This window comes from Astyanax mexicanus, chromosome 7, assembly GCF_023375975.1.
Source record: "Astyanax mexicanus isolate ESR-SI-001 chromosome 7, AstMex3_surface, whole genome shotgun sequence".
NCBI classification, from domain to species: Eukaryota; Metazoa; Chordata; class Actinopteri; order Characiformes; family Acestrorhamphidae; genus Astyanax; species Astyanax mexicanus.
The window spans coordinates 48,296,760-48,313,280 of NC_064414.1; the positions used below are offsets into that span (position 1 = coordinate 48,296,760).

General features: G+C 38.4%; 1 protein-coding gene across 9 annotated transcripts in view; it reads right to left on the minus strand.

Annotated features, from left to right (window-relative positions):
- Positions 1–16,521, minus strand: part of inpp4b (inositol polyphosphate-4-phosphatase type II B) — a 446,954-nt gene that overhangs the window by 144,082 nt on the left and 286,351 nt on the right. For all 9 annotated transcript variants that reach the window (XM_049481670.1, XM_049481669.1, XM_049481668.1 and 6 more), the window contains 2 exons: positions 15,239–15,308; positions 676–823 (listed from right to left, as the gene is read on the minus strand). In XM_049481670.1, coding sequence (XP_049337627.1) covers positions 676–823; positions 15,239–15,308 — 218 coding nt within the window. The remainder of the gene's footprint in view (positions 1–675; positions 824–15,238; positions 15,309–16,521) is intronic.

The window sequence follows — 16,521 nt, forward strand, 5'->3', positions numbered from 1 at the left end:
AAAATCACCTTGAAATATGGTGTGTCTTATGTATGAATATTACCAGTCAGGTTGAAAGGAACAGTAAAGTAAAGTGCAGAGAGACTGGGGCAGCATTAGCATTAGCCTCTAACCACACTAAGCACTAGCTCTTTTACCATTCAGAGGTGAGTATAATGGACTCTAGTCTGCGTGTTTATCATGTTAAAACAAGCTTAGTGGGATGAATTGCTAGCTAATATCGCACTGGCTTATCGAAACACTCAGGGTTCCTTAGTGCAGTATATTGTCGGATGGCGTTTAGCGGTTAATGCTCCAGCCTTAGTGCTGTAGAAATTTTAGAATCTAAGCTTACAGTACATAAATGGCAGTGCTTTACTCACCCAAATAAACAGTTTTTTAGGAGAGAAATCTGTGTAGATTAACATCCAGCGCTCGTTTGATTTTGAAAGATAAGATAAGATTTGCTGTATTAGAGGGAAAACACAGCAACACCCCTGTTCCTTACTAGAGTTACATAATGCGCCTTATAATCCGGTACGCCTTATGTATGAAAATAGACCAAAAAAATAGACCTTCATTGATAGTGTGCCTTATAGTGTGAAAAATACGGTAGCTGAATAAAGCACTGGTTGAATAGTGTGAATAACAGTTTGTGTAGGATGCTGTATTCTCCATGACGGATGTGGACCGTACCTGCGGCTGTCCTCCTGGATGAAGAGGCTGAGGAGCTGCATGGGAATGCTGAAGGACAGGGTACACTCCGCCATCTGCTCCCTCACCAACATCCACTTACTGTCCACCGTCTGAAACCTGTACACCTTACACACCGGATTCTTAAACACTGCAGACCAGAGACAGAAAAAGAGGATGAACATTATTAGTCATATCTATCAACACCGTAGAAAAATCATTGAATACTAAATTATCTGGCCACTTTTTTTTAGAAACTTCAACCTTATACTTCCACTCATTCTACACTTAACTAGACCCCCTACTCAGTACTCTCGGTAACACTTTACTTGGATGGTCCATTTTATGGCCTTGTTGATGCTCAACTGACATTCAACTAACACTGAATTGAATGTCCATTAAATTTAACTTAACCCTATGTTGAATGTAAATGATTTAAAATAGAATCTAACCCTACACCTAACCCTAACCTTAACCCTTAATCAACCATAAAATCTAACCCTACACCTAACCCTAACCTTAACCCTTAATCAACCCTAAAATCTAACCCTACACCTAACCCTAACCTTAACCCTTAATCAACCATAAAATCTAACCCTACACCCAACCCTAACCTTAAACCTTAATCAACCATAAAATCTAACCCTACACCTAACCCTAACCTTAACCCTTAATCAACCATAAAATCTAACCCTACACCTAACCCTAACCTTAACCCTTAATCAACCATAAAATCTAACCCTACACCTAACCCTAACCTTAACCCTTAATCAACAATAAAATCAAACCCTACACCTAACCCTAACCTTAACCCTTAATCAAGCTTATAATCTAACCCTACACCTAACCCTAACCTTAACCCTTAATCAAGCTTATAATCTAACCCTACACCTAACCCTAACCTTAACCCTTAATCAAGCTTATAATCTAACCCTACATCTAACCCTTACCCTAACCTTAACCTAAACTTAAAATCTAACCCTAAACCCAATCCTAAAATATTAAGATAAGCGTTTGGGTTAGAGTTGAATGCAGGGTTATATTCAATAGAGAATCATTTACTTTCACCTTTTAGTTCATTTGCATTTAATAGACATGTAGTTGAATGTTAGTTGAAAGTCAGTTGAGCATCAAAGAGGCCATCAAATGGACCATCCAAGTAAAGTGTTACCATACTCTCACTTACTAACCACTTTACTACAAATGCCTACTCATAATCCTTTAATAATTCTACTCACTGGCCACTTTATTAGAAACCTGTACTTTGCACTGCCACTCGCTGGCCACTTTACTGAAAACCCTACTTTGCTGTAGTGGCCAATAATAAGGGTGTCTAATGAAGTGCTTTTACACTACATGTGAATACATGTGAGTCCACCCCATGGCCAATCCTGGGCTTATTTGGGGGAGGAGCTCATTATCAATGGGTTGCTGTCACAGACAGGATTTCCATCAGAACCGTGGATCACTTTTTTTTGCTAGGAATATGCTTTGGTGGTTTGCTGCTTTTTATTATTTCTATTGGATAAAAACACTCAATTGGTGAGATAAAGCAATTTTGGGATGCTCAGCTTTGCACCACGTAGAAGCTCCTTCAAACCAACAGCCGATATGATAAAGATAAGACAATTTGCAGAAGATCCATGCAGGATGGTGCAAGACGTGCGTTTATCACTGTGCTGTCAGTACCTGAACTCACTCCACAAAGAGGACTCTCACTACAGTCATTTCCAGGTGTAATTTATTAGCATATACTCATGAAAAAATTAACCCAACTCCAATCACACGACCCCACACATGGCACTGGGAGCAGATAGCTTCCAAAAACACAGCAGACCCCAGACCCCAGATTTTAGTAGGACCAGAGATAGGTGCTCTGAATCATTAAGGCACAAAAACAGCCTCCATACTTTACCAAAAACACCAAATTCAAAAGAAAATGCTGAATAAAAAAAATATATACAGCTGTGGTCAAAAGTTTACATACACTTGTAAAAAAAACATAATGTTATGGCTGTCTTGAGTTTTCAATAAGTTCTACAACTCTTATTTTTCTGTGATAGAGTGATCGGAACACATACATGTTTGTCACAAAAAACAGTCATAAAATTTGGTTCTTTCATAAATTTATTATGGGTCTGCTGAAAATGTCACCAAATCTGCTGGGTCAAAAATATACATACAGCAACAAAATTTGTCAATTTTGGTGATGTAGCGAGTTGTGTCAATCAAATTAGCTTCATGTCATGGCCTCTTCACTTCTTGTAAGTGATTCTGATTGACTACAGCTGTTGACTTCTCATGAGCCCATTTAAATAGGGCTCATTTGACCCAGTGATTAGACTCAGCTACAAAAGCTACAATGGGAAAGTCAAAGGAACTCAGTGTGGATCTGAAAAAGCGAATTATTGACTTGAACAAGTCAGGGAAGTCACTTGGAGCCATTTCAAAGCAGCTACAGGTCCCAAGAGCAACTGTGCAGACAATTATACGCAAGTATAAAGTGCATGGAACAGTTGTGTCACTGCCACGATCAGGAAGAAAACGCAAGCTATCACATGCTGCCGAGAGGAGATTGGTCAGGATGGTCAAGAGTCAAATAAGAATCACCAAGAAGCAGGTCTGCAAGGATTTGGAAGCTGATGGAACACAGGTGTCAGTCTCCACAGTCAAGCGTGTTTTACATCGCCATGGACTGAGAGGCTGCCGTGCAAGAAAGAAGTCCTTGCTCCAGAAAAGGCACCTTAAGACTCGGCTGAAGTTTGCTGCTGATCACATGGACAAAGATAAAACCTTCTGGAGGAAAGTTCTCTGGTCAGACGAAACAAAAATTGAGCTGTTTGGCCACAACACCCAGCAATATGTTTGGAGGAGAAAAGGTGAGGCCTTTAATCCCAGGAACACCATGCCTACTGTCAAGCATGGTGGTGGTAGTATTATGCTCTGGGGATGTTTTGGAACTGGTTCTTTGCAGAAAGTAAATGGGATAATGAAGAAGGAGGATTACCTCCAAATTCTGCAGGAAAACTTAAAACCATCAGCCCGAAGGTTGGGTCTTGGGCGCAGTTGGGTGTTCCAACAAGACAATGACCCAAAACACACATCAAAAGTGGTAAAGGAATGGCTAAACCAGGCTAGAATTAAGGTTTTAGAATGGCCTTCCCAAAGTCCTGACTTAAACCCCATTGAGAACATGTGGACAGTGCTAAAGAAACGGGTTCATGCAAGAAAACCATCACATTTAGCTGAACTGCACCAATTCTGTCAAGAAGAGTGGTCAAACATTCGACCTGAAGCTTGCCAGGAGCTTGTGGATGGCTACCAAAAGCGCCTAGTTGCCGTGAAAATGGCCAAGGGACATGTAACCAAATACTAATGTTGCTGTATGTATATTTTTGACCCAGCAGATTTGGTGACATTTGGTGACAGACCCATAATAAATTTATGAAAGAACCAAATTTTATGACTGTTTTTTGTGACAAACATGTATGTGTTCCGATCACTCTATCACAGAAAAATAAGAGTTGTAGAACTTATTGAAAACTCAAGACAGCCATAACATTATGTTTTTTTACAAGTGTATGTAAACTTTTGACCACAACTGTATATATATATATATATATATATATATATATATATATATATATATATATATATATGCCTCAAGTTATGACACATACACAACATATCTCCTCACCTTCATTTCTCTAAATTCTGTTTGTGACTCTAACTAAAAAAGTGAGTTCTTCTCCTCTGGCGGTTTCCCCTACTCTCCTCCTGATATGTTAATGTTTTTCCAGGCAGAAAATGGAAGTAGAGACAGTTCTGAAAGACCGCTGGCACATATTCAGAATTGGAGCAGCGAGTGCTGGGGTCACACTTTGGGATGTGTGTTATTGATGTTAGCGCGCATTTGGCAGCGCGCTCCTGCATTTGGAGGCTTCCTGACTTCATTATATGACTGAAACGCTGTGTTGTAGAGCAGGAGGCTGGAGAAAAGGAGCAGCGGTCCGTGCTGGAGAGAAAGCTGCACTTTAGCGCCGCTGCTGCAGCGCTGATAAGAGCATTAAATGCTGTTTGCAGCTTCTCCCTCAATCGCCGCTGTTTGGCCACTTTTCCTCCCTCTCTGCTGAACGGCGAGGAAGCGGGATTGGGTCTGAATGTGCCGTAATGGGTCTGAAGTCACAGAGCGGTCTGACTCTGAGCATCAGGACGGGGCGTAAACAAGCGCGCTACATGGGGAAATGTTGGCTAATGTGGAAATGTATTTTCTCGAGGCGAGAGAGCTCCATATGTGTGCAGATAGTGACGGTTCTTGATACAGGGCTTTAATGCAGGGACCAGATATATGAGTTCTCTCTCAAAGGTTTGCATGCTTACTGATGCAGTAGAGGGGTTAGACACTGACTGGCCACTTTATTAGAAACCCATAGACATTTAACATGTGGCTATTACATTTGTTTTGTTTAATGCATCCTTATATGTATTATAACTTTAGTCGTTAAATAAAATAAAATTAAAATTCCAGTGACTGGAATTGTAATGGTAAGTATTTCTAATGAAGTGATCAGTTAGTGGAAGACCAAATTAAGGGTTTCTGATAAAGTGGCCAGTGAGTGGAAGTGCAAAATAGTGGGTCCCATAAAGTGGCCACAGAATAATTTTAATAAATGGCCAGTGAGTACAGGGAAGGGTTTCTAATAAAGTGGCCAGTTAGTGGAAGTATGAAGTAGGGGTTTCTAATAAAGTGCTCAGTTAGGGGAAATACAAAGTAGGGGTTTCTAATAAAGTGGCCAGTTAGTGGAAATTCAAAGTAGGGGTTTCTAATAAAGTGGCCAGTTAGGGTAAATACAACGAAGGGGTTTCTAATAAAGTGGCCAGTTAGTTGAAATACAAAGTAGATGTTTCTAATAAAGTGGCCAGTTAGGGTAAATACGAAGAAGGGGTTTCTAATAAAGTGGCCAGTTAGGGGAAATACAAAGTAGGGGTTTCTAGGAAAATGGACAGTTAGTGGAAATACAAAGTAGGTGTTTCTAATAAATTGGCCTACACTATTGCAAAGTCTCCTAACCACATCTTTCTGGTAGATTACATTTAGTATATTTCTATAACTGTTAAAGTTCAATAGATTCACCTGTTTTTATTTAGTACTGCTGTGTTGTACTCTGTGCAATACATGTTTCTGTAAACACTTTCTTTTTTCTGATGTGTTTCTGATTTTTGCTCTGTGACAGTTCTTATTTGTAGATCTGCCAATTCCATGTGAAAAACCCACAGAAATTCCTCTTAAAACAACACACTGCAGAGATTAGTGTTTCCTCAGCTCTGATGCAACACATCAACTTATTTACAGCCTCTCCTCCAGTCAGAGCGCGTGTTGTTGAAGCAGTGGAGATAATACATTATACAGCACTCTGGGCCCACTGCCGGAGAGCCATTTCACCCGATAGAGAGAGAGAGAGAGAGAGAGAGAGAGAGAGAGAGAGAGAGGGGGGCATTTCCTCAAGGAGAGAAAAGTCAGGAAAACAGAGAAAAGAGCGGAAAGCGAGAGGGACAGATGGATGGATTGATGACCTCTGCAGGAGAGAAGGAGAACGAGAAGTCATCCGCTCTGGCTCTCCTCAGAGCAGGGGATTAACCCCCTGACCCCGCTCTGCTATCACTGCGCTAATCCCTCAGCCAATCAGACAGAAGCTCCAGCAGTGGCTCTTAAGAAAATGACTCTGCGCCAGAGAGGGGCGTGGCTATTCAAATACTCTGACATGAAAACTCATTTTATTATTTTTCTTCTTAATCCTGTTTCAATTTCAATGTGCCAAATGTAGGTTGGAACAAACAATAAGATAATATATATGTTTTCAGATTTATTACGACTAATATGTTTAATATATTCATCTGAGTAATACCATAAACTAATTTGGTTAATATATATATATATATATAAACGTGATTAACACATTTAACTGATTTGTATTTTCTGCTGATTAATACTGTTAACAGATTAATATATGAACTGACTAATATCTTATGTTGATTAATATTTTTAATTGTTCAATGTAATGGCAGGATAAATTTCTATTACTGATTAATACATTTGAATTACTATTCCCTGTAACTGATCAATAAACGCCTATGATTATTATCTCCAAATAAATCATATTTATAACCTACTAATCAATTTATACATACCTCTATCTAATTAACACTTATAACTGATTAATATATTGATTGATACATTTAATCAAACAATACATACCAACCACTAAATAATACCACTGACTGATTAATAACTAAAACTAATATACCTGTACCACTTTAAAATAAGCCTCTTAATAAAGGGTTTAGTACTAGTATATAAAGGAGGTTATTAATAGTTAAAAAATACGTTTTAAATACTTAAAAAAAACATTAATGAGCACTTACAACACAAACAGAAAAAACAAGAGACATAACTCTTTTGACATATCTAATAAATTAATATAGAAAGTCAGTTTAGTCATTTGTTATATTTAAATTAATAAAGTTATTAACAAAAAATGTAATGCTGACTGATCAAAAACACAAAGTAAGATAAGCATCTAGTAAGATCTGAGGTTTAACAGTATAAATGAATGTGGAGTCACTATTTGGTACATGACAGGCCACTATTGCCCTTTATATTTATTATATTTTATATGTGTGTGTTGTAACTGCTTTATTAACGGTTTATAACCTAATTAATAACCATAAATATACTTATTTGTAAACTATTTATAAACCCTTTATAAATGAGCCTACACTTAAAAGTGTTACCAATACATTTAACTAAGTAATATATTTAGCTTATTGTTATATTTAATGTATTGTGTGTGAGTGTATATATTTATATATATATATATATATATATATATATATATATATATATATATATATATATATACTTCTTTAACTAATTAAATAATCTTTAACTAATTATCAACTTTAACTGCTTAATGCATTTCTATTTATTTAACCTTTACTTAACTAACCCTGGCTTGATTTCTATAATTCTTTTTTTTTATTGTTTAGCTGATTAATGCTTAGAAATGATTAATATTTTTATCCAATTAGCAGCTCACAGCTTGTTGATATTTAGAATGAACAGGACTGTAAAAGGAAATACTCTTTAGAGCTGGATGACTATTAGGTCTACATCTGTACTGTACAGATTATTTAATTCTGAACATCACAGCTCGTGTTTAATTGGTGCAGCTCGTGCTGGTGGTACTGTGGTACCTGCAGTCGGCTCCTGCTCGGCGCTGTGTTGCCGTGGTGTCGTGGCGGGGGCTCTGCGTGTGCCGGGGGAGAGGTAATGAACGCTGAGGGTAGGGAGGGGAGCTAAATTGCGTTAGTGGATCTCACTCAGGCAGCGGGGAGCTGAGTGTTTTGACGGCAGCAGCTGTGCTCCTGAAACAACACCCGCCTATCGGTGGCTAATTGCCCTTGCCCAGCCACCACGGCACAATGACACACTGACAGCGATGGATGTGGCAATAAACGCTCTCCCTTGCGCTTTCTCTCTCTCTCTCTCTCTCTCTCTCTCTTTCTCTGGCTCTAATACACAGGCATGCAGATGCTGAAAAATAGAGTTAAACAACACAGCTTGAGGATGAGGAATGTTGCACACTGCAGGCATCATTCCTTCAGGAAAAAAAGTTAGTTTCTTTCTGGATTTTTTTTACATGTACACTGTAAACTGTTGTTTGAACTCAAATGATTTAAGTCTGTTTTCCATAAAATAGGATATTTCTAAACGATAAATCGATAGATAGATAGACAGACAGACAGACAGACAGATACTTTATTGATCCCTGAGGGGAAATTTTGGACATCCAGCAGCGGGTATACACAGTACACAAAAGTAACTAGGAAGGATAAGATAAAACAAAACTTGTAAAAATACAAATACCAAAACATGTGTATAACTATTTGTATTTGTAAACAAATACAAAAAATACAAATACAGTAAAATATATAAAGTATAAAAGTACAAAAGTACAGTCAGTAGTGTGTAATGGAGATGATGTAATGGCAGTTGAACACAGTAATCAATGAACACCAGTTGATGTGCATATGATGAGGGTATATGATGCCAGCCATACAAAAAGTGCAAATACACAGTTATATAATCATTTGTATTTGCAGTGCAAGCTCGTGCAAAAACTACTAGTGCAAAATAATGTAATGTAAAAGGCCACCTCTGAGAGTGTGTCTGCTGAGATGAGGGGTGTGTACATGTAGTGACCAGAGTGGCCAGAGTGAAAAAGTGTCACATACTCAACTATTTTGAGTTAGTTGAACATTTGTGGGCACATATTATACATTCAAACTGAGATCTTTGAGTTGAACCAACTTATAATAACTGAGGTTAGTCTGTTGACATTAACAGCTTCTTTTCCATTGGCTTCTGTCACAAAATATTTGCATATTGGGTGTGTCCACCACTCAACATTAGTGAGTCTAAAATATATATATATATAATTGAAAAGTTACTTTATTCCATACATAGAGTGAACTATTGTAAGTGTTTATTTATTTTATTGTTGATGATTATGGCTTACAGACAATGAAAAGCCAAAAATCAGTGTCTCAGAAAACTAGAATATTATATAAGACCAACTGGTACTTTTGGCAGTGTGAGGTCTAGGGTGAAGTTTCTACAATCAGTGATGGTTTGGAGAGACATGTCATCTGCTGGTGTTGATCCACTGTGTTTTATTATCAAGTCTAAAGTCAGTGCAGTTTTGTTTTCCCACAAAATCTTACAGCACTTCATGCTTCCCTCTGCTACTGACAACTTTTCTGGAGATGCAGATTTCATTTTCCAGCAGGACTTGGCACACTGCTCACACTGCCAAAAGTACCAATTGGTCTTATATAATATTTACTATATGGTTAACATATGGGAGATTCATTAAAAAAAAGGCTTGAGGTGTATGGGTAAAATCTACCTGGCATCATTGATTTTGCCTAATGCCAGTTGGAAACTCACAGAATTGAACAGAACTGAACAGAAGTGCTAAATTATGACTGCAGGCAATAATAGGCTACACTGATCGTGGACCAGCTCTGCAGGTTACATCATGCAGTACACGATACTATAATCTTCTGATTTTACCTCAGTCTGAATCATACAGAACAGAAAGACTGAATGCTGTATAGAGTGCATAAAATAACAAAAACAAAACACTTTGTGATGTATTTCTGCTGGGCAGATACCAGATAAGGTAACAGGTATGTTTCTCACCAACATTCCTCACTGTCAGTGTCTCCCTTCTCTCACATTCCTCTTGTTTATTTGTAGTTATTTCCTCATCTGTCTCTGTCTCCCTCTCTATCTCTCTCTCTCATTAACTTTCCTTTAGGTCTGTAAAGTTTAAAGCTAAACTCACTGGTATACTCACAGTGATATAGTTTTTATTGCATGTCTCTCACTGGTTAGTTAGACGTCTGAATTTCGACAATCTGGCTGCTCTGTACTGGATCTCATGGATTTAATATATTTATATACGTACAACTGAAGAAATGTCTGAAATATTACTTGCAAAGTAGGATTAAACAAAACAATTTGGTAACACTTTACAATAAGGGAACAATATTAAGAGTACTTACAACAGAATATCTAATTAAATCATTAAGTCCTATTAGTTTAGGCATTGTTAATCATTACAGCATTTTTAACTTCCATATTTGAAGGATTATAAGGCACACTATCAATGGTTGCCTATTTTCTGGTCTATTTTTATACATAAAGTGCACTGGATTATAAGGTGCCTTTTAAGCTACACTAGTAAAGAACTTTTAGTAATTTAGTAGTAATTTAGCAGACCTTTAAAGCTAACCTAAGTAAACAAGACTGTAAGTCTTGAAAAAACTTTTTCTTTCAAAGTCTAACGAGCACTGGATGTTAATCTACACAGATTTCTGTCCTGAAAACTGTTTATTTGGGTGAGTAAAGCGCTCCCATTTATTTACAGTAAGCTTGGACTTCCAATATTTATCACGGTTAGCAGCACCGCTAGCCGCAGTTAGTAGTGCTTAGTGCTAGTAAATGCCACCTGACAGCACTACACTGAGGAACCCTGAGTGTTCTGGTAACCCAGGGCACTATCAGCTAGCGGTTCATCCCACATAGCTTGTTGTTTTAACACAGTAAACACGCAGACTACAGTCCAATATACTCACCTCTGAACAGAGAAAAAGAGATAGCGCTGTGGTTAGCGGCTAATGCTAATACTGCTCCAGCCTTGATGTTGGAGAAACTTTACTAAAACTGTATAACGCTATACATCAGTGGAGTGGCTTTACTGCACTTTACAACCTGACTGGTAAAATCCATACATAATGTGCACAAGCTTATAAGGCGCACTATCGATTTTTGGGGAAAAATAAAGGATTTTAAGTGTGCCCTATAGTGCAAAAAATACGGTAATGTCCAAATAATTCGCCATCAGCAGACAGAGACATCACACCTCGCATGACATCACACATTCACATAATCACATGACTCTGCACACAGCATCTTCAGGAAGCCAATCACCGGAATACTGAACACCTGGGGACTCGGTATAAAAGACTACTTCCCTGCTATTGTTTACTCTCTTGTATAAACAAATTCTGTGTACCTCTGATTTCTTTCCTGCCCTTCCCTGCATATCCGGACTACTTTTTGTATTGTTCTCCTTTTTATAATAAAGTTTTATTTTATTTGCATCTGCATTTGTCTGAGATCTGCCTTATCATGACAGAGTCTTATAAATAAAACTTGATTTAACTTGATTTGTAAGTCTTGTCCTAATATTTTTCATTATGACTGTATGTTTTTATTAGAGTTATTTTTTTTAAATGGTGGTCTCCTAAAGTGCACATTTATGCTCACTCTAGCTCAGTTCTCCAAGGAGTTAGCTAAGAAGGTTAGCTTGTGTTGACGTCATAACGGAACTGGTCTTAAAATGCCATCAGGGACTCAAACCAAGAGAAAATGACTAGGGTAGACTGACAAGAATGATAAAATGGTATCGGCATGAAGAGCTTGCGTGAACCCACACAATTGAACACATACAATTGTGTACTGTAATATTATTGGCAAATAAACAGCATTAATTTGTCCAGGTCAGATATAATTTTTCTACCTCCTCTCTCTTACTTTCCTCTTTTCCTGCCTTGTATCTCTTTCTCCTCTGAAATGATGACTTTCCACAGTGTGCCCCCCCCCCCCAGCTCGTTTCCCCTCCATATTTCCCTAATGACTAGCATGCTCTAATTGACCTCATCTACTGTAATATCCGGCTTTCTTCCAATCGGACTCTGACTCTGGCCTACAGGACGCGCCTCAGTGCTCAGAAGAAAAGTTGAGCTTCTTTAAAGTTCCTCATCACTCGCTTCTTATTCATAAAGTCGCCCCTGCTGTGGCCCTAATTCTGGGTTAGAGTTAATGAGGCCGGGTGCCTGTTGATAGATTTTTTTTACTGCATTTTTTTACTGAGTCTACAACAGTTTAAACATGGTGTGCATTGAGCATTTAGAAGTAGAATGAAATACAAGAAGCACCAGCAGAAAGAAAATACACTAATCAACTATAACATGATGATATCTCCTTGTTTCTGATCATATAGGTCACTTTAGGCCCATCTGGATGGGATTAGTTTCTCAGGGGGTATTTTTTTCTTTTATGGGGGGTCCTCTGTGATTTTATTTCTGTCTGGAATGACCATGTATGTGTTTTTCTCAGACATCTTCTAACAAAATTACAAGCGTATTACCTACTGTTTTTCACTGAACTCTGTGGTCCTCAAAGCCTAACTCTGTGGTCCTCCACAACAGCGAGTGGAAATGGAGGAGCTACTGAACTTGATGTCATGTGACCGAAAAAGCTAAAAAACTCACTGGTCCTCCTGTTTTTTCAATTGCAATCTGGATGCAAGAGTTTTTTGTTACTGAGTAGGAATATGAAATATTTTTCACAAACTTCCCCCTGAGAAACTAAAGCTTTTGTCTTTCTACAATTATAAACTGTAGTACTTTATATCATCCTCCATTTATCCTGTTCTTCCACACAAACTACAGAGCAGCTATTATTTGGATGGTGGATTTGGATTTGGATTCTCAGCACTGCAGTAACACTGGTATGGTGGTAGAGTCTTTGGTGGAGGTGTTTAAAAACTCCAGCAGCACTGCTGCATCAGATCCACTTATACCAGCACAACACACACTAACACCTCATACACCACCATACCAGTGTTACTGCAGTGCTGAAAATGACCCACCACCCAAATGAAAGCTGCTCTCTGTTGGTCTTCTAGGGTCCTGAGGAGAATAATGGTATTCAGAGATGATGGTGTATGTCCACAGACGCTACGCAACACCATCTCCAAAAACAAACACTTCTAAATTCTGAATCATCTGAAGATCACACATGAATAATCCCATCAAGCTTGATGATCTAACTCTTCATTAAACCTAATCGTTCTGAGTGAGGCTGTATTATAGGCTAAATGAATAGTCAGATTTGCTATTTTAGGCCGATGCCTACATTACCATTTCAAAGACGTGCAAAAATCTGAGCCACACGATGTGGGGTGCCACTCCTCACATGTTTGAAAAATCCACAGCGGGAGGTTGCATCTCCAGCGACAGACGACCACAGCGCAGCAGACTTTAGAGTTTTCTCTCTTCTCTCTTTCTTTCTTTTTAACCTGCTTCTTCATATTCATTTTTTGTTTCGCTTGTTTTTGCACTCCCTCGAAAACCAACACGGCCATCTCAAAATGGTCAATCTGGACACGCTGAAAACGTAATGAACTTGACCAAACTAAACAATCAGTATAACCCAGTTTAATCATGCTGATTGACCAGGCTTAACTATGACGATTGACCAAGCTTATTGACCAAGCCTAACTACACTTATTGACAAGGTTTAACTATGTTGATTGACCAAGCTTAACCATGTTGATTAATCAAGCTTAACTATACTGATTGACCAAGCTTAACTAAACTGATTGACCAAGCTTAATTCTACTGATTGACCAAGCTTAATTCTACTGATTGACCAAGCTTAACTATACTGATTGACCAAGCTTAACTATACTGATTGACCAAGCTTAACTATACTGATTGACCAAGCTTAACTATATTGATTGACCAAGCTTAACTATACTGATTGACAAAGCTTAGCTTATACTGATTAACCAAGCTTAATTTATACTGATTGACCAAACTTAATTCTACTGATTGACCAAGCTTAACTATACTGATTGACCAAGCTTAACTATATTGATTGACCAAGCTTAACTATACTGATTGACAAAGCTTAGCTTATACTGATTAACCAAGCTTAACTATACTGATTGACTCAGCTTAACCATACTGATTGACCAAGCTTAACTATACTGATTGACCAGACTTAACTATACTGATTGACTAAGCTTAACTATACTGATTGTCCAAGCTTAACTATACTGATTGACCAGACTTAACTATACCGATTGACAAGATTTAACTATAGCGATTGACCAAGCTCAACTATACTGACTGACCAGGCTTAACTATTCTGATTGACAAGATTTAACTATACTGACTGATGAGATTTAACATTACTGATTGACCAGACTTAACTATACTGATTGACCATGTTTAACTATACTGATTAAGCAATTCTGACTGTGTTGAATGACAAAACTTAACCATACTGATTGACCAAGCTTATCCATATTGATTGACCAAGCCTAACCATTCTGATTGACCAGGCTTATTGACCAAGCTTAACCATACTGATTGACTAAGCTTAACTATACTGATTGACCAAGCTTAACCATACTGATTGACCAAGCTTAACCATATTGATTGACCAAGCTTAACCATATTGATTGACCAGGCCTAACCATATTGATTGACCAGGCCTAACCATTCTGATTGACCAGGCTTATTGACCAAGCTTAACCATACTGATTGACCAAGTCTAACCATTCAGGCTTATTGACCAAGCTTAACTATGATGACTGACTAAGCTTAACCATACTGACTGACCAAGTCTGACCATGTTGAACGACCAAGATTAACCATACTGATTTACCAATCTTATTTACCAAGCTTAACCATGTTGATTGACCAAGCTTGACTTTGGTGAAAGACCAAGCTTATCCCTGCTGATTGATCAAGCTTAATCACGCTTATTGACCATGTGATCATGCTTGTCAACCGGAAGAACCAGCAAAATCACACTGGACATAACAGGATGTGCATCAATATTTCTGCGTTGCTTAGAAATAAACAAATGCATCACTTTAGAGATGGAAATTGAAAGGACAATACACTGTATTTTCTTTCTTTGGTTAATACCTGTGTTTAGCTTGGGGGTCACTTTCTATCTGTGTTTAAACCAATTTAAACCAATGATAAATACCTATGGTTTATCCTGATAAAAAGACTAGACAGAGTAATGATGAATAATGTGCTACACTGTAATGACACGCCAGCATTTAGGGATTTATTAGGGTTCTAATAAAGTGGCCAGAGTCTTATATACAAATGAAAAGAAGTCATTTCTTACCTGCACTCATCAGTGGCCCGTTATCCTTGTCATTTGTGGTCCCATGAGACGCCTCACACACCAGAGTGCACTGTGGGTAAAAAAAACAAAAAACAAAACAGCAGGCAGATGAGTTTCCTTCTCCAGAGGCAGAACTCGCAGAAAGTTGATGTGTAACGAACACGCCCTGCTTATAACCACACTCAGAACTGACCTCACATCAGCCACAGGGTAACAACAAGTGGTTGACGTGAACACATATTCAATTAAAGATTACAGCGACTCTGTAGCGGCGTGTAAATACAGCATGACGCTCTGTCACACGCGCCGAGTAATGGGTGTTTCCCTCCGCTGTAATAAATCAGAGCGCCGCTGCCAGCACGCCGTTACAGCCAGAAATAATTGGCTGCTGTTTAAAAGGAGAGAAAGGAGAGGCGATCCTGTCGAGGGAGACATTCGTCAGGGGCTGCTGGGATAGGAACTGTCCTCCACATCCACATCTACCGGCACTGCAGCTGCTGCCACTGCTGCTGCCACTGCTGCACTGAGGATGCCACATCAAATGGTTTGGGGTGACAGTGTCCTGTCTCAGTTTCTCTGCATCTTCTTCCCTCCCTTTCAGATTCAAATACTCCCCTCATAATTAAAATGCTAAACTAAACAGAATTATAAAAAGAAAAATACACAGAATGCAGAATAATAAATGATATAAACGATAATCATCTTCATTCCTGGGTCCAGCACCTCTCCAGCCTCCCATCCCACAGGTTCCAGCCGCTTCCTGCTACAATGTAGCTCTCAAACAGTGCAGAAAAATAGAGAGAAAGAAAGCGACCAACTCTGCAAATCGCATCAGCCACCAATCCCAGTTCAGCTCCAGCCTTCACTGCCCATCACTTCACCTAAACTCTGCAGATCAGCTTTCCAGAGTGTGAGGAAAGAGCCTTCGCCTCCAATCACATCACACACTGACCTCAGATCAGCCAGAGCCAGCGCAAATGCATAAATAAAATAAAACAATGACTCGTAATCTGCTGTGGAGATTTGCGTGGAGTTGTGCGGAGCGGCAGTCTGCCTTCATTGGTAGCAACAAAAAAAAAAAGAGCCGTGACCCAAATTCAGTGAGTTTATCTGAGTTTACTATTTATAATTATGTATATGTTTGAGTAACATGAACATTGTTGTTTTATTCTATAAACTACAGTCAACATTTCTCCAAAATTCCAAATAAAAACATTGTCATTTAGAGCATATTAGATTAATATTCATAAAGTTTTTAAGAGTTCAGAAATCAATATTTGTTG